Here is a 20005-nt window from a genome sequence, read left to right on the forward strand (position 1 = left end):
AGTTATTTTCAAAAATCAACATTTGTAACAATGGAGGGTATTTTTAGAAATTTTTCAGAACGATTATAGTGAGCAAATCCTTAGCTTACAGTCTGGAGAGTTTATTTCTTTTAAGGTAAGGACACATTTATTTAACTGCCAATGGTGCAGATTTATAGTCAGAAAAGTGATAAACTAGGCTTCCTTTTAAACTGCCAAAGAACATCTGCAAGAACTATATTCGATAGCAGATGATGAATATAAGCTCTATTAAGCACTCATTCCGTAACAACATTTAATTACATTTTGCCACACTATTATCAAATAGAGTTTACCATTATCAAACATATTACATGAAGCCACCACTTACATATTTTGGGGTGGGTGTGGAGGGAGGGTAGATACAAAAATTCTGCTCATTTATCAAATATGCGACAGCCAGGGTTCAGGGTAGCACTCTCACCTGAGTCACTAGGTTAAGGGTTCAAGTCCTACTCGAGAGATTTGAACACAAAAATCTAAACTAACAGTTTAATGCAGTACTGAGGGAGTGCTGCACTGTAAGTGTTGCCGTCCTTCAGATAAGATATTAGATTGAGGCCCTATCTGCCCTCTCAGATGTGAAAGATCTCATGGCACTATTTTGATGAAGGGCAGGGGAGTTCTCCCTGTTGTCCTGGTCAATATTTATCCCTCAACCAACATCACTAAAAACAGATTATCTGGTCATTATCACATTGCTGTTTATGGGACCGGTGTTTGAATTGGCTATGTTTCCTACCTTACAATACTGACCACAATTCAAAAGTACTTTAATGGCTGTAAAGCACTTTGGGACCTCCTGACGTCTGTCAAGCACTATGGAAATACATAACTTTCTTACTTTTGCTTTCAATTATCTATTTATTTCATATTCAATATCCATAACCTCAGATTGTGTTGATTTACACATTAGATAATATACTTTGCAGAATATCTAATCAATTTTAATGACATTACATCAAGCATTAAACTTATATATTAACCATTCAATAAAATGATGAATAGTTGCCTAGCAGATGCTAATTCCTGCTGCAGTCATACAGTCCAAGGTTGTCCTTTAATTATAGTTGCCAACATTTTCTTGGAACTTCCTAAAAATTCGCATTGGCACCACCAGCATTTGCATGCACCTTACTGATGGGATAGATGTCGCAGGGAAACTTTCCAGCACAAAGCTGGAACCCACAATAACTGCTCTGAGATGTGCAGCTCCGATGCAGAAACTCTGGCAAACGACTCATTCCAAACATATGTGGTAAAAGATATAGAAAAAAACTTTGTTGATGTGAATAGATGTCTTGTAAGCCCTTCCCTGTTTGTGTCTCTTGAAATTATTTTCCATAAGTTCAGTGCTTTAAAATCTGAATTCACAACAACCCGGTCACAAAGTTCCACTCCATGAAATCACAAGCTGGAGCCGCTGCCCCGGCCCACCATTCTCATTAAATCATGAAGTGGAACCTCATGGTGGCAGAGTCAATGCTACATGGGAGATCTACTCCCAACTGCCTCAAACAAGCAGTTTGTAAATCATTAAATACATCAAAGCATATCTAAGAGTCATTGATAAATATTCAATGCACTCCTTTAGAGCATTTATTATCTAGTTGAACACACTTTCCAGTTTTTAAAAAAGTCTTGCATAATTAAACTTAATTGTGAAAGAATTAAGATTTGAATGAGTTTATATTTTTTTCTAAGATGAGTAACAGTCAGTGCAATAAGAATATTTCATATAAAAAGACGCATTTAAACTGCAAGACTCAGATTTCAATCCAATTGGAATATGCTAAGGTTTTCAGATTCAGTTAGAATGTTTTTAGTTTATGAACCTTCAGTCACATACATTTCAACGTTATTCTCTCTTAAATTTTGAGATTATAGCCAATTCTGTTAATTTGCTCCATAAAATTATTGATTGCTGATGGATGTACTGATGACAGGCCTCAAGTATTAACAACCTGTACAAATATACAAAAAAATTCCAAATTGGCTCAAATTATGAAAATGTAGTTTAATTAATAACTAAATATAATTAGGGCGATGAGTGCCTTTACTGAGTGGCATCATATAATGCATAGTTTGTGAGGCATTTTTTGGCTATCATAGATAATTAATATAGGCCAATCCCCACTTCAGTGCAGATGTAACATTCACATTGATTTAAAAAAAACTATTGCAGTAGCATTCGATTTTTACTGATTTGTGGATCACTATTACTTTTCTCCTCCAGTCTAGTTTTGAAAATGGATATTTTCAAGCTTTGTTTAATTCATTTATTTCAATGCATTTCTGACATATGAAGCACTGCTACCCAGACTATATATATTTTTAAATTTAAAAACTTGGTTTTAGGAGTGGCTAGTGCTGTGATCATATTGTCTCAATATGCTGTGCTTTTCTGTTGGCTTATGATATCATTTTAGAATCTTGCTAATTTAAACTGCACATGAATTTCTTGTGTCCCAAATTGTTGCTGCAATAAAATATTTTATACTTTAAAATATTCTGTCTAAATACTCAAAGTAAATTTCCTGCAAGAGTATAATGTAATTTGTATTTAAAAATGTTCGCATTGCGGTTCAAACTATACTAGAACTTAGGCTACAGAACAATTTAATCCTTTGAAGAACCTTTGTGTCCTCTATTCTGCTGCCAGTCACCGGGAGATCAATCCAGTGAACAGATGTATGTTGTTTCATTTAAGTTTATAAACTGATTTTAATGGACTTTTTAAAACTCACGGAAATTGATATGGGTTGTCAATGTCCCTTTGTGACATCAGTATGAAAGGAAAATTATTTAGGTCCATAATTTTGGTGTAATGTGAAAGTTTTTTTAAAAAGTCATCTTGGCTGTAGTTTTCAGACTATAATTGGTAAAATATTACCTTGTGGGTATTTGGCTGCAGTCATAACACATTCATCAGTCTCTTGTGAAACTTGAACTTGGTTGGCAAAGAGAACCATGTCTGAAGCCAAGCAGGTACCAACATTGGCTGCAACACCAACTATGCGGCAACGTCAGAGCCAACTGCTTGGCTCCAGTTTATTTTCCTGTGTGTGATCTGCCCTTTCACTGCTTTCATTGGACCCAAGACTTTGATTGATGTCTCAGTTTGCATCCGGGTAACTACTCAGACATATGTTTTTAAAAGTTGCTATTGTGATAAAAGCCTAAGCCAAACTGCCCATAAAGTTGCTCCTCTTTGGTATAAAGGACATAAAAATTTGTGATTTCTTGCACTAGATTTTATAGTTTCTATTAATTGGGAAATCCAGGTGAAGGCCCAAGGTCATTACTTCAGGAAACAAGCAAAATTAAGAGGTAGGAAAAACCGGTGAAGATAAATCCTTCTACAAGCTGGAAGTGCTGAAAAATTATAAGCTAGATTATGCAGATAGAATACATGAGGTAATGGGGTCATATTGAGCAATACATTTGCTCAATCTAACTGTATTTTGAATGGTACAATAAGAATAGACTGACAGAATTACTTCAACGCATAATATAGAAATATTAGTATGTAGAACAGCAAGACCTTCTATGTCATGTGCAGTTTCTCATGGAATTTCCCACATGATGATCTAGCAGCAATAGATTCCTGAACTATAGTGCACTTTAAAAAGTGTTAAAAAAGAACACATTATGATCAGTCATTCTATGATCACAGTATGTCCTCCAAACACTATACAGTACAATAATATTTTCAAGACACATCAATTCCATTTTTAACATGAGGCAGGGAATACAATTAACTTGCTAAACATGAATGAAGAAGGGCAGTATTTCCCTTATGACATGGAGTGCTTGTATCTATATAATAGGTATATGAGTGCTCATGGCAAGGTAACCCCACAGTAGAGAATATGTTTTTTCAGCTGGAACTTCAGTGTACATGTGAACACTATCCATAACATGGAGATAAATTGCCAATAGGACCAAAAACACTTGTGTTATAACTTTTTTTTGGGACAGATTTTTTTTTAGAATTAGAACATTACAGCGCAGTACAGGCCCTTCGGCCCTCGATGTTGCGCCGACCATCTGACCTACACTATTCCATTTTCATCCATATGTCTATCCAATGACCACTTAAATGCCCTTAAAGTTGGCGAGTCTACTACTGTTGCAGGCAGGGCGTTCCACGCCCCTACTACTCTCTGCGTAAAGAAACTACCTCTGACACCTGTCCTATATCTTTCACCCCTCAACTTAAAGCTATGTCCCCTCGTGTTTGCCATCATCATCCGAGGAAAAAGACTCTCACTATCCACCCTATCTAACCCTCTGATTATCTTGTATGTCTCTATTAAGTCACCTCTCCTCCTCCTTCTCTCTAACGAAAACAACCCCAAGTCCCTCAGCTTTTCCTCGTAAGACCTTCCCTCCATACCAGGCAACATCCTAGTAAATCTCCTCTGCACCCTTTCCAAAGCCTCCACATCCTTCCTATAATGCGGTGACCAGAACTGCACGCAATACTCAAGGTGCGGCCTCACCAGAGTTTTGTACAGCTGCATCATGACCTCGTGGCTCCTAAACTCGATCCCCCTACTAATAAAAGCTAACACACCATATGCCTTCTTAACAGCCCTATTAACCTGGGTAGCAACTTTCAGGGATTTATGTACCTGGACACCAAGATCTCTCTGCTCATCTACACTACCAAGAATCTTCCCATTAGCCCAGTACTCTGCATTGCTGTTACTCCTTCCAAAGTGAATCACCTCACACTTCTCCGCATTAAACTCCATTTGCCATCTCTCAGCCCAGCTCTGCAGCCTATCTATGTCCCTCAGTACCCTACAACACCCTTCGACACTATCCACAACTCCACCGACCTTCGTGTCATCCGCAAATTTACTAACCCACCCTTCTACACCCTCATCCAGGTCATTTATAAAAATGACAAACAGCAGTGGCCCCAAAACAGAACCTTGCGGTACACCACTAGTAACTAAACTCCAGGATGAACATTTGCCATCAACCACCACCCTCTGTCTTCTTTCAGCTAGCCAATTTCTGATCCAAAGCTCTAAATCACCTTCAACCCCATACTTCCATATTTTCTGCAATAGCCTACCGTGGGGAACCTTATCAAACGCCTTACTGAAATCCATATACACCACATCCACGGCTTTACCCTCATCCACCTGTTTGGTCACCTTCTCGAAAAACTCAATAAGGTTTGTGAGGCACGACCTACCTTTCACAAAACCGTGCTGACTATCGCAAATGAACTTATTCTTTTCAAGATGATTATAAATCCTATCTCTTATAACCTTTTCCAACATTTTACCCACAACCGAAGTAAGGCTCACAGGTCTATAATTACCAGGGCTGTCTCTACTCCCCTTCTTGAACAAGGGGACAACATTTGCTATCCTCCAGTCTTCCGGCACTACTCCTGTCGACAATGACGACATAAAGATCAACAACAACGGCTCTGCAATCTCCTCCCTGGCTTCCCAGAGAATCCTAGGATAAATCCCATCTGGCCCAGGGGACTTATCTATTTTCACTCTTTCCAAAATTGCTAACACCTCCTCCTTGTGAATCTCAATCCCATCTAGCCTAGTAGGCTGTATCTCAGTAATCTCCTCGGCAACATTTTCTTTCTCTACTGTAAATACTGACGAAAAATATTCATTTAACGCTTCCCCTATCTCCTCTGATTCCGCACACAACTTCCCACTACTATCCTTGATTGGCCCTGTTCTAACTCTTATCATTCTTTTATTCCTGATATACCTATGGAAAGCCTTAGGGTTTTGTTTGATCCTATCCGCCAATGACTTCTCATGTCCTCTCCTTGCTCTTCTTAGCATGGTCATGGATAATTACTTTTATTGTGCACTATTACTTTTCAATGAAAATGTGTGCCCCCCTTTGCACTCATGTTTATTTCAGCATTAGATAATTGCATCCACACATGTTTTGATGTCTGCATACAATTCTATTGCAAAGTGCTTTAGGAGAATAAATGGATGCTTTTGGCTGACTGTAGGGTGCTGCATATACTGCAAGCTTTCAAGGCAACCAAGGTAATTTAGCCACGACCCTGAGGCATGTAACTTTTCACCAGTACTTCAGAAACCTCTTTATAAAAAAAAGTCATACTGCTCATTTATCCAGTAACAAACATTTTTTTTTTAAATATTAAAACTCAAGGAATAGCTACTTGAACATTAAAAAGAACAATCCTCACAATGTGATTTATATATCTCTGTATTGACAAAATGTAAGAATATCCTATACACTAACAAAGGTAATGGCTAAACATCTAAACCTGTTACTAAACCACACAATCACAGTATTCAGAACAAATTTAGAATTTTAAGAAAAAAACAACCAACTGCATGCATTTTTAAAAATTATTACTTTTGCAATAAAGCCTGCCCAGTGATATACTGTAATATTATATATTTTATCTGTATGAAATTAAAAATTCAAGAAAATAATTGAAAATATTAGGATGCAGAATTTAGCTGACCACGTAAAATTATTTGTGGAAGTTGTTGTGAGCATGGCAACCTAGTTTTGGGCTCCCACACTGGGAAACACAGCTGTTGATTCTTAAGCAAAAGCCCAGAATAATCAGAAAGATAATGAGTTTGGCAATATGAATGATTGCTTTTCACATTTATGAACAAGGCTAACTATAAATAGATAAAACCTTTGATTTTATTACTTTACCTATCAGTTGCAGCATTTGATTTAACCTACATTAAAGCATATTGAGTTCACTGTCGTCTTAAGTCATTTTGTATTCTCTGCATATGTAGGATTGTGCGGATCAACAACACTGCCCACACAACCCTCCATACAGCTCATATACCAAGCATCTGGAGCAGAATCCAACCATTTTAATAGGTTAACTTCCAAAGTTCTAGTGACGCAACCAAAACCCAGAATTCTGACACAGCAGATCAACACAGCAGTGCAAACTAATGCCAACACTACTTCTTGGAATCAATTTCCAGAGTCATCTACAACCCAAAGCTCACTCACTACCACAACATACCATGTATTCTAATATACCATGTTGTAAACATGAACATTTTATTTAAAAAGTCAATAAATATTGCAAATAAAGAATGGACAGTCTATGGAGCAAAGTACCTCGACAATGCCGACCTTTAAAAAAAAAAATGCCTAACATTGTTCATTTTTTAGCATTCCTGAAATTTCATAATTGTTACTATTCAGACCTTCTTTCCAGAGCACCATTGCTATTGGGCTCATTAATGCTTTACTTAGGCATAGAGGAACAGAGATCAGAGGATTGAGTTGAATGAGGTTTCATCTCACTTTGAATTGGGGTATAGTGTATACACTCAATACCTGAAAAGGCAAGAGAACACTGATTACAATATTGTCAAAGTGCAGTGTGATGTGCTAGGGCTGGATTCTAAGGCTGCGTCAAATAATGAAGCAACAGAAATTTTCCTGTTGAGTTAATCTCTGTAACAAGGTTTGAATGAATATCAAACAAAAACACTGTCAGGTAGGCTGCATGATATAGTTAGACCTTGCCCTCTTAACTCTGGGAGCTGTAGTCAAATCCAACCCAGACAGATGTTGGCTGCAAGTGTGCAATATGAAATGAGTTTGGGTAATCTCAAGTCGGTTCCGCAGCACAAAGTTGGCTGGTGTGGGAAGTGGAAAAATTACTGCAGAGTAGGGGATGTTCTTCTGGAATTGCAGGTTGTGTAATGGGGAAGAAGCTTTACTCTGCACTGAATATGCAAAATCTTACTTGCAAGTACCCAATACTGATATGGGTCACCAGTACTGATAGCATTCACTTAACATCCAAAAAATAGGTCTAACCATATATCCTGTGAGCAGTTATTTTAACACGGTTACTGTTCTTTATTCTAGACTCTGCTGCAATTGTCACAGTACCTGAAAGACATTGTTCACAATACTGAAAATAAACCAACCACCTAATAGTTTACATTTCCTGGGTATGAACAGACACAATACCATTTTAAATTATTTATTTAATTTAGATTTCTCACTAGCCTTTGCCAATCCCCTCCTTTTCCCTTCTGGAATATCATTTCAGCGATGCTAGTCTCAATCTTTGTCTAAGTGGTCATTATTTGTGTGCGAATAGTCCATCACAACCAGCCCTGTTTCTGATCTCCTTTAGGGCCTTTCTGTTCTATACAGCTTAAACATGGTGTCTTTATTTCTAAGCCACAGGGGAAACTTAGAACCATTCAGGCAATGCCCATACAACAGAATATCATGGGTGTCATTACAAGTCAGAATGTGATATTATAAATGAGGTGCCCTAGGTAGCTCATAGACTTCACATGACCTGTTTGTTATTTCTAATAATACAACCTTTCTGTTTAAGGCTTTGAGAGTTCTATTCAAGAATTACTTCAAGTCTAGACATTAGATATTCAACCTTGTGATACATCACAACATGCGCATCTTCCAGCTTAGCCACTGGTTAGCCATCTAGCGGTGGAAACTGGCTGTTTTTGTTGCATTCCCTAACCTGGGAACACTAGGCTCGACTGTTATGTACTGGTTTCCTTGATATTTGAGCCCAACAAAATCAGCTGAGGAAAAATCTTAGACTAGCTACTTTCTGTTTGCCCATAGATGTTGCCTGACCCACTGAATAGAATCATAGAAAGTTTAAGGCACAGAAAGAGGCCATTGTGTCTGTGCCAGCTAAAAAAACAATCCACTTATTCTAATCCCACCTTCCAGCATTCAGTCCGTAGCCCTGCCAATTACAACACTTGAGGTGCATATCCAGACTCCTTTCGAATGAGTTGAGGGTTTCTGCCTCAACTACCCTTTCATGCGGCGAGTTCCAGACCCCCACCACCCTCTGGGTGAAAATGTTTTCCTTCATGTCCCCTCTAATTTTTCTACCAATCACTTTAAATCTATGCCCCCCCCCCTCATCACTGATCTCTCTGCCAACGTGAATAGACCCTTCACCTCCACTCAATCCAGGCCCCTCAAAATTTTGTACATTTCATTCAGATCTCCCCTCAACCTTCTCTGTTCCAAGGCGAACAACCCATATTTCTTGCTTTTTTTTTCCTGCTCCTGTTTTCAGCTGAAGGTGTTTTGAGAAATTACTGCTACACGTGGAGGACACGCCAGCAGAAACCTATTCTCTCTGGTATTTCACCATTTCTAATAAAAAACTAAACTACACCTCGCCTGTAGGAAGACGGTTCAACTGTTTCCCAACAATATTTTCTGCTTAAACTACGAACAGGCCAGAATTTATACAAACGAATGAAAGTCTATGTTAGAAAGATGGAGTTACTAAGTGGCACCTTGTGATGCAATGACATCATGTGAAATCGTTAATTGTGTAATTGCAGTAACTATTTTAATTGGATACTCCAGCTTTTTGGTGTCAGTGTGGTTGCTAAGGGAACGTTTATTGTCTCGTGCTCGAGTTCCTGGAGCACGCGGTTGAAGGTCTGCTTGTGCTTAAACATGCAACACATTCCGTGATGCCCAAAAAAGGAGGGGAACTAGTATCATTAAAATGTTCATGATGTCAGCATCGCTTTAATTAATAGGAATGAGCTTTATTATTCAGATAAGAGTAGTAAGAATGTGCCAATCACGTCCAATGTTCTATTTATACCACAATACAGTGAATAACAATAGCACCCACGCACTTATTATGGGCTGCCATTAATTGCTAACATTAAGGTATCTTTACAATATTAAGTGATCCTGCTTATGTCACGGCACGGCTAGCTTGCTCACACGTCTGATTCTGTTGCTCCAAGGTCAATCTGTTTTTCTAAATAAATGCTGAATTTGCTTACATTGTATAAAATAACACTGCTAGGAGGGAGTTGATAACTTTAATACAACCTTGAAGTTCAGATGACAGATATAACCACTATTGCTCTTGCATTTTATGGAAGCACTTGATTAGGTCTCCTCCGATCTGTTCCACATTTAAAACCTAAACACTAGTTCACAGAGTGTGAGCGTGCTTCCTGGGTGAAATGTGGAGAAAATGTCCAGGATAACACCATGGTGCTTTGTTAGTCATGATGCAACTGCAGCCCGGCGTCACTCCGTCAATAGATGCTGCAAAAAAAACATTTGCTCCCTTTCGGTCCATCCTCGATATTCCGCAATCCCAACATAAAGTCCATTCCGACAGCATCTCCAGACACAAGCATTCCATGCTGCCTGCAAATCCACACGCACAACAACATGCAGCAGAACCGTTAATCCAAAAAGCGGAATGAAAATTTCATCCTTACATTTGGGCAGATAATTACACAGGGGGTACTTCCCTCTCGTTTATTGATATTTTATAGAGTTAAAAGTTCAGAAAAACTTGCATTTACAAACCTCCTTTCGCTACTTCAGGACATCCCGAAGCGCTTTACCACATATGAAGTACTGTTTGAAATGCAGTTACTGTTGTAATTTAAACAATCAAAATACAGTGTTTTTCAAAACTTATAATCTTGCATTGTCTTTGACTGACAATTATTTCAATCTTCTGTTCACTGCTGGTTATGTTTCTATATCAGTTTACTGGTTATTTTAATTACAATGTATTAAACTGGTTTGTAAAAAGGGTGGCGCAGTGTTAAACACATCCCATCCATCATATATAAGAAATATAGCTGGACTGAAATCACTATAGAAATCGTATGTCGAGGTCATCACGGTCCCAACTCTATAATCTTTAATATATCTCCAGAACCTGTTGTGACCTTGCACAAATCCTCACATCGCCTGCTATAGGTCAATCCCATACACTTATTTTGAAACAAGCAGGGATTTAAATCGTGATGTGATGTGAGCTCAATGCAGCAGTGTGGCACCATATATTATATCATCCCCTCCAATAAATCACCTAAACAAGCCTTTTTATATGATTTACCGATTCCGGCATTATTTTTAAATGAGCACACAATAGCCAGCAGCATTACCACTGCTCTTTCTTCTCCTCGCCTTCTATGTTATGGAAAATGAGAAAACAGTCCAAATTAACTTTCTGCTACAGATGGAAAATATTCATATTTCTCCATGACAAACGTTACTCAGACAAAGGTTATTTACGCGCCCAGATGCTAAATGTGGAGCTCAAACACATAATTACCATTACCCTCGGCAATTTATTACACTGCTTTCAATTATTCCCAGCTTTAGGTTCTCCTGGAAACACCGATTGGATGGCGAGCATGTCAAATGTCAACACCTATATTTGGTGGCATTTGTTTCTGCAAACTACTTCTATAAGGAACGGGAAGGTTCATAAGGTGCTAGTTTATTCCTACTCTATGCCCTTACTTGTTGGCTTGTGAAAAAGTCCATTTGCTTCAATAAGAATCCTGATTACAAAGTTGTTCTGACTTATAGTTTTATTTGTACCCATCAAAAAATATAAATCATATAAAATCCGTTGGTAAACCGATCCCTATTTTAACTAATTTACCAAATACGATACATCATTCTTGCTTGAAAGTTAACTATTTTATTCTGCTTTGTTGGCCCAATTTCTGAGTGACTGATTGAAAGACTCGGTTATTGGCCAATGTTTCATCTTAAAAGAATTAATTTGACAGTAGCTTATTACAAAGTACAATAATCGTACAATAGACTTCCAAACCTAACAGTGTCCTTTTAAAATTCTACCAGAAGCCAATGTTCCAAGACATGAAATTCTTTGACTGCACCTTAAATGTTACTGATTCAGGGTACCTCTCCTGTCAATATGAACAACTCAACTTTAACTGATAAAAAATTGAATGCGTGAGATTTAACCTCTCAGTAGAATAGACTGCCGGAAGTAGATGAAGAGACATAAATTTGATAATTATATACATATATACACACAGACATAATCGGAGGGGTCCACACTTTTGGGGTGGGTTAAGTATTTTAGCTCACGTTGAAAGCATTGTTTGAATATGATAGCTCTGATAGTCCAACTATGTTTGAAATTTTAAGGGACTTAATTTAACAGGCTGTCACAACACGTGTCATGTGCCATGATATATTTGTAAAACATGTTGGCTCAAAGCTGAAATATTGTTCATTTAACAGAGCACAAAGCCAGAATAAAGGATTTGCATCAAGTTTAAAAAAGGATAAAATAACTAAGACAATCAAGGAGCATTTTACTGGTGGGTTTGGTCACATTGTCAATATATTTTTAGTGCGCTAATTTAGACGTGCACATCATTTGATCCATTATAATTTACAGCATATAAAGGTAATTTAGCTGGTGAGATATAGATACTTCTTGCTGGATAGACACAGTTGAGAAGGTATTCAACAAACTCAGATCCAGATCCAAGCAACAAATTCATGTTTTCATCGAGACTATCCCTGGTACTCACTGGTGGCAAGCTTGATGTGGCAGCTTTACAAATGCCTCCCATAGGGTCACTAATAGTGCAAGAAAACTTATAATCACACCTTTCATTTTGTGAACACGTGCATCAACTATCAGCAAAATAAGAAATATACTTCCTATCAGAATTTCTGCAAACGATTCATCCGCATCCTCACCCCTGAAATTGATATTAACTTTATTGTAGCAATCCCAGTGACTAGATCCCCACAGTGCCGAGGGCATCAAATTGCTTTCAACTAATATCACACGGGGTTTGATCTGAAGATTGAATCCTGAGGCCATCAACACTTCTACGAAAAAGCTCTGGAATGGTCTGGAAGTCTTGCCCAGCCTGCTGCAGAATACTTGTAACTTGAAATAAATTATTCGTAAAATATGAAGTCCGTGCCCAGCCTGAGCTAGATTTTATCATTTTGCAATTATATTTCAATTGTTTCTTTAAGATACAACAAACCCAGCAAACATGTTTGACAAGTGAGGGCAACACAACAATCTAGCAATGGCAATCCGGATTCAGACCAAATAATCGCACACCGTGTATTGACTGGTTGGGAATTTAAATTACAAAGGGAATTTAAATTGACAATTTGCTTAATAAAAAGGCGCAGTGTAATTTCTCAGTTCTGAGAAAAATGGAAATTTCTGACCTTGTAAAATGTTCCAATGTGCCACACAATACTAACGCCGGCTTCGCAGAGCGGACACAAAGGCCTGTCTGTTCCTTTTTAATAATTTCATTACCTACATTGCACCTCATGGAAGGAGTAGGGATTATTTTCATGTAATTGTCTACATGAATCGCGCAGTTGTGTGAAAGAAAACGGGATTTAAAACACCGCAGTGAACAAAACATTAGGTGAATGGCAAGAAGCTAAAATATTTCAGAACGAGTGAAAAATAAAACGTAAATACCATTTGTAACCCTGTTTGTCAGGATGGATGAATTATTCGGTACTTCAGTCAATTCGCTGGTTTTTAACATGGACACTGGTTATAGATGAGACCTCAGAGAATTTTTGATTTGATGATTAGAGCTTTGAAACTTTCTCTCAACTTTTAAACCCACACGATTCTGTAAAGAGCAGACTGCGGTCACCTGTTCGGATCCCTCATCACTGCAGCGCAGCGCTTCATGTGATCTGCTTTACTGAAAGGACCTGTTTAAAAACCCTCAGACACCGACACACACAAACACCCACATACATACATACAGACACCCACCCACGCACACCCGTGCTGACTTTCTTTTTAACATTTACAATTCTCAGCGGTGAAAGTTCGGTTTAATAAAGATCCAGTAACTCAAAAAAAAATGCTATCCTTAACAGTGCTTCAGAGGTTGATTATGAAATATTAAAACGCTGCCTCCAAATATTTCATTCTGTGCTTTGTAAAGCGCACTTTTCCATGCTTTTCTAAAAGAAAATGCTTGACGCACTTTTGAGGTTTTACCAAACGCGAATGAAAACAACGATGTAGATTCCGAACGGAATGTAGGTTCTTACCTGAAATAATCCACTTTGCAGAAAATTTCTTTATTTTTAATGTAACAGCTGGTATGTCTGCGTAGGGAGGTCCTGCAGACTGAACAAGCCAAACAACGAACGTGCCAGATCAGATTATTCACCTGCAATGCAAGGCAGAAAATCCATCAACTGTCACAGAGTCAGATTAAGCACTTCAGTTCCATTACCAGAACACATCAAATGCGCAGAAAGTGTGCATTGAGGCCAACAGGCCCAGGCATTCATGATTAACCTGTTTAGAATTTATTCCCGAGAATACTTGTGCATCTTGTCTGATCTCTTTTATAACCAGTTACAATTTTATTGTAACATCATACAGAAATGAGTGTGTAAAAGTGTTCTGTTTGCACTGAAATACTTCCCAAAATGTTGGATGCGGGTATTAATATTACTCTCAGATAATATTTTTAGATATATCATGTCTAATTTTATTTGATAATTTCTTATAGGTTTATCGCATACATTGAAAGCGCAAACTGAAATAATTAGCTTTCCTTTGCAGTTGTCATTGTATTTATAGATTAAATAATACGCAAAAATTATTATAATATAATTGTAACATAGCATGGGAAATAATATCGCCTTGGTGCCGCCATTTTCCCACCTCAGATGTAAAAATATTTCGTTAGGTTCAAAATATCGAAGGATAGAGGAAGGGTTTAATTAAGTCACTTGAGCATTTAATGTTGCTCATTAAGCCATTTTCTGCTGATCAATGAGGCCAAGCTGGACAGTGTACCCGACCTGCATCTGTATGCAAAATATAACTAGAAGGTCAAGTATTTACTGGTGAAAATAGTGAGGTTTGGGTTCTGAAAGTCACAATCAAAAATCCAGATTCATGGGCTTTTGCCTAATAACGTTAAAAAAAAAACCTCTGCAAGAGCTTAATGCAAAGTAGATGTGACTATTCACATAATGCATTCCATACAATTGGTTTTAAAAGGAATTCGGCAGAGTTTATAATAGTTCTATATTTAAACCATTATTCTTTCCTCCCGCCGCCCCGCCCCCATTCCTCATCTGCTTTACAGCGTCAAAAAGTCGAAAATAGTAAATTCGACAGCACTTTGAATTGTAAGTACTTTAAAGTTTAACAGGAACCCCAGTTATCAACGCTGCAAACAGCACACGATTTATCCATTGATGGTGACTGTACACAAACATTAATGAAATACACGTATCTATGGAAAACCAGCTAACAAATCACAAGGTCAAGATTTAGAAATTGGAATACTCCCCTTTTAAATGAATTGGTGTTACATTCCCCTATCAGTTCGGCTGAAGTCACATTTAGCAACATTATAATAATCTCGGAATTGATTGTATGCAACAACGAATATAACTGCATGTGTGGTTTACATTCGGTGAACTCTTCCCTTTCGTTAGAGTTCGTGTATTAAAAATTGTAATTCATTTGATGAAAAATTGCTCGACTCAGTCAATATTTCTGTCTAGAGTGATTAGTATTGCCACTTACTAGGAGTTAAAACCCAACAGTTAATAATCCACACTTTCTAAATTGTAAACTCTGTCATTTACAGAGTATATTTCCTAATTCCCATTTTTTATACCCCAACTCCGGTTTATTTTCAATGAATCTCAATCTACCTAGCGGCATAACGCGTCCTATATCAACATAAGGGATATTGGGAATTCTAATATGGATGTTGCTGGCGCGTTCAATGGTAGTTTATGAAGCGGCCTTTTCTGTATTATTGATTTTTAACACGATGTTTCAAACATCCCTGAGATGCTGCATTTCAAACTGTGGGAATGGTGTTACCATCCTTCACTATATTTTTACACTGGATCAGTGCATTCTATATACCACAGTATTACATTTGTCAGATTTGGAGAGTTTGGACCATTGTTGAACAGTAGATTCAAAATGCATAGATATTAGTTTTCTTGCAAAATAACTATATAAAAGATATCAACGTAAATATATTAAATCGGAATTGACGCAGTGAGTAATCTGAATCAGCGAGACCTATTTCCCTTATCAGAGGAAATCAGTACTTCAAGACACGCTTTCTCCTTTTTGTGCCCATTACCTACTTTACTATTCCAATACAACTGAGATTTAAGATTATTTGTTTATTAAATGAGTGCGCGTTTTTCTTTGAATTGCGTGCATCTGATTACTCTGGCTTTGTTCTCCTAGTGACCTTTAATTCAAATACTCACCTTTAACAGATATTTATCTAGGATTTCTAAGCCACAGCTGGCACAGATGTTTTTGTCGGCAGAGGTGATGGAGTAAGAAGATGAAGGCGGAGATGAAATAGAGGGAGTGGATGGAGGACTGGGGGAAGATCGAATCTCATCCTTTTCCACGTTAGTTCCCAACGTGTCACCATCAGAGTGGGACTGCAGAAAAGGACAATAGGAAAAATGAATCCATTTGATCCAACTGCATATCTGTTAAAAGCATTATATCCGTTCTGGAGTCCTTTTACAAGTTTGTAAGAACACTGCCGTCCCCGCTTTAGAGAATGCCATTGAATATCTTATTTAAAATTTTAAACACGATCAGTATTTGTCGCCATTAACTATTTGCTGTCAGCATTACTTCAATAATCAGGCCGAATATAAGACTGGATTGCGTTATTTTAATTTATGAAACTAACTTTTCACGTTAAGAAATAAAGTATACCAGATAAATGCAGATGATCTACCGCTTTCCAGTTAAATAAATCATTATCCAATACACGTATTTCACGTATTTCAGACTCAACCAGCTGCACACCTCTCTAAACAAGGTCTGATTTTATTTGTATACATGTCAGCTTTTATAAACTAGTCCTACCATGACATTGATTATAACATTTAAAACGCGCCTATCAAAATTTATTGAGGATCGATTTTGGATTGTGTTAACCCTCGGAAACCATTTGAAAATGGATGTTACTGTTTTAAGTAAAAAGGTGCCGGAGAATGAATGCATGTTCCCACTAAGTACACCCGATCAGCGTGCAGCACTGTACTATATTACCTACACTTCACCTGTCTATAACCAGGGGATTCCACTTTCATAAACCAACATGGTTTACTCCGCCTGTGTTTTATATCGATGGATTCAAATGTTGTCCACACTTAGCATCGTGCAATATCTCGCTAAAGACCCATCAATGCTACGGTTTTATTATGGTCCATTTTAAACTTTTATGCATCACAAGTAACCTTACAGTTGAGGCTGATCAGTTTTGTTTTGCATTGGGGAGATCGAAGGGAAACGCGTTCCATGACACGGGTTGTTACAAAGGATCCAAATATTATGAGCTTAGCCAACAATATGCACTTCATCGTGACAGCTGGGTTGACTTGTATATGAAAAGCGCGCTTTGATCCCTGTCATTTTAAAAATACAAATATATCATGACTCCTGTAGTATACAGAAAAATAGCTGAAGCGCTCTAACAGCTAATAATTACAATACACATATGTAACTCTTTACCCTATAAAATCTAGCACAATCTAACAGGGCCAAAATAGAATGGATTTTTAAAAAATGATACGGGGGGTGGGGGAGGGGGTGGCTATTTCAGGTAAGTTTCAGTTGATCATTAAAATGTCAATTTCATACGGGAAAACAAAGTAAGTACGAACATTCTTAACGTTAAAATATTTTTCTTAGAAGAGGCATAAAGCTGTATTGAATAGGCGAGAACACAAAAAGTCATGCCGTTAACATAGTCTGTTATTCACCATTACTTTTTGTTTGCAAACTTTGATTGTTTGACGGTGACGGCCCCGCTTGTAAAAGCGCCGATTGTTAAATCTCTGACATTGACACGAACAATATAAGTGGGATCTTGTAACTGCAAATGAATATAGGCTTTACATGAAAATAATTAAATTTATAGGTACATAGCCAGCCTTGAGCGAATGAAGCAAGTTCGGACTAATCATGTTCATGTTAAACGTTCTCTTACTTACCATGATCTGAGAAATTTTGTTTTCCACACAGCGCGATGTGCCTTGTTTATGCTGACTGTCCTGTGACATTACCTTGAAGAAAAATTTTGAACCAGAAACATGAATGCAATGCTTGCTGCAGCAGTCTTATAAAGGTCTTTAAAGAAGAACTGGACGTTTATATATGCGCCTAAAATAATAAATAATATTTTTCTAGTGGGCATTTAAATCTATGCAACAATACGGCATTTAATGAAGCAATTTTAATTTTGATTCGATCTTTTCTCCACTTAACCCTGGGCTCTTGAAGTAATCGCTCACTTTCTGTGCAATCCAAGACAGAGAAATAAACTACCTGCAATTAGAAACTGGATGAAATCCGGAAGATAAGTGCCAACCAGGGTGTCAATTACAGCTGTCAATCAATAAGGCATCCGGGCACCACAGAATTGGAAATTTGATTTCCTAAATGGCAGTAATTAAAAATCTAATATTTTTGAACGAACGTCTGGGGGATGAGAGTGTGAAGTGGACAGCTTGAAAGCTTTTTTCTATTCAGGAGACCCCCTTTTTCCCTTTTAATTTCAGATCGAGATTTACAATTGCAAATGCTCCTTTTTTCACCAGCTAATACCGAGAAGGAAGGTAGTAATTTTTGGATCTATAGTGCTGAATTAAATGGAAACAGGGCACGTTTTCGATTATTGGTTGCATTTTAAAGAGAAGGTAAACTTGCACGAGGTCTAGCAGTGCAGTAATATCTAAAAGCTTTTTTTTTTGGCACACCCAGTATCTTGAAATTGCATCATACATTTTACAATACGTCTTGTTTCCAATGGTCTCATCAACAATATATACTTGTTTGAATATATTCTCCAGATTTAAATGGTTATGGGTACTATTACAACTTAAACGGTTAATTTGAAATGGATACAAACGTTAACACTGTACTGCAATACTCTGCCGTGTCTTTAGCTTTCCAGCTGAAAAATCTCACTGAAATTGCTAGGGCCCATTTGTTATTCTGCATCCCCCTACACCCTCAACGCCTATTTTTGAACAGCCGATCGATTTTCAATTCAGTTTTATGTCTGAGGCGTTCATTCTCCAGGTACGCCTTTAATATTTGGAAATCTTTTCCTCCTCTGTAATAAATCCCGCAAAAAAACTCACAGGACGTACTTTATCTTAACTTAAATGATTCCCAAGCCATTCATATCCAACAAGGTTTTGCAGCCGGCTGCTTTTCTACATCTAAAATGCAAGGGAGACGCTCACGTACTGACCAGAAAGTTACCAAAAACTCCCAATTAACTCACACACTTAACTGTCCAGAGTAATATTTCTCGCTCTCTCTTTCTCCCTCCGCTGTAAAAGCGAAGTGATTTACCTTTTCGGCTGGACTTGCTTCAGACAGAACCTTGTTCCCCTCTGACAGAGGAGTCAGAATTTCACTTTTCCAGTACATGGGGATCGTCGAGTCTTGAAAGAACTGGTTCCGCAACACCCAGGAAACTGCTCGAGAAGTTTCAATTCGATCAAAAGATTCCCTCTTTTTATTTCTCCTCTTCCCCCTTGCTAGATAAAAGTATAAAATCCACTTGTGGACAGCTCCAGATTCAGCCCCTGTGTGTTCGGGAGGACAGCACGGTTAGACAGCATCAGCATTTATCAGAGGCGTACCAGAAAATCCTGTTTGCGCGGAGGTATGAGGGGGCATTCAGTGTGATCACGTTGCGAATCTGGACATCAACGCAGCGCCTGCGATTTCTTAACCGTGCAGGGAGAGAGAGAGAGAAAACACACACACACATATCAATTTGGTTGGAAGTTTCAGATCATCGACTTCACAGATCTGATTGCAGACAGCGGGCTTTCTCAAGAGCTAAATGTTTACTGGACTTTGTTAAAAAAAATTCTTCCTTCCACTTTTCCGTTTGGAGATGAAGTTGCTGGAAGCCAGGAAGTGAAGTGACTCGATCATGGAGGGCACGTCTGGTCTGTCAGCTTCTAGAGAAAGTCCATGTGGAAATATGAGGGGTTTTAGGGATCTGTTTAATCTAACAGTGTAATCAGAATTGACCGGTGGAACTGGGAGAGAAAGTTTACCTCCTCTCATTCACTCTCCACCCGGAGTGAGTTTAACTTC

The 20005-nt window shown here is 38.0% G+C and overlaps 1 protein-coding gene across 1 annotated transcript in view; it reads right to left on the reverse strand.

Moving 5' to 3' along the window:
* Nucleotides 1–19525, reverse strand: part of lhx6a (LIM homeobox 6a) — a 59414-nt gene extending 39889 nt beyond the window's left edge. Inside the window, exons 1-4 of the mRNA XM_068011886.1 lie at nt 19247–19525; nt 17878–17949; nt 16126–16308; nt 13915–14036 (exon numbers count right to left, since the gene is read on the reverse strand). Coding sequence (XP_067867987.1) covers nt 13915–14036; nt 16126–16308; nt 17878–17949; nt 19247–19324 — 455 coding nt within the window. The 5' untranslated portion in view covers nt 19325–19525. The remainder of the gene's footprint in view (nt 1–13914; nt 14037–16125; nt 16309–17877; nt 17950–19246) is intronic.
* Between the last annotated feature and the right edge of the window lie 480 nt (nt 19526–20005).

The sequence above is a fragment of the Heterodontus francisci genome, chromosome 32, assembly GCF_036365525.1.
Source record: "Heterodontus francisci isolate sHetFra1 chromosome 32, sHetFra1.hap1, whole genome shotgun sequence".
NCBI lineage: Eukaryota > Metazoa > Chordata > Chondrichthyes > Heterodontiformes > Heterodontidae > Heterodontus > Heterodontus francisci.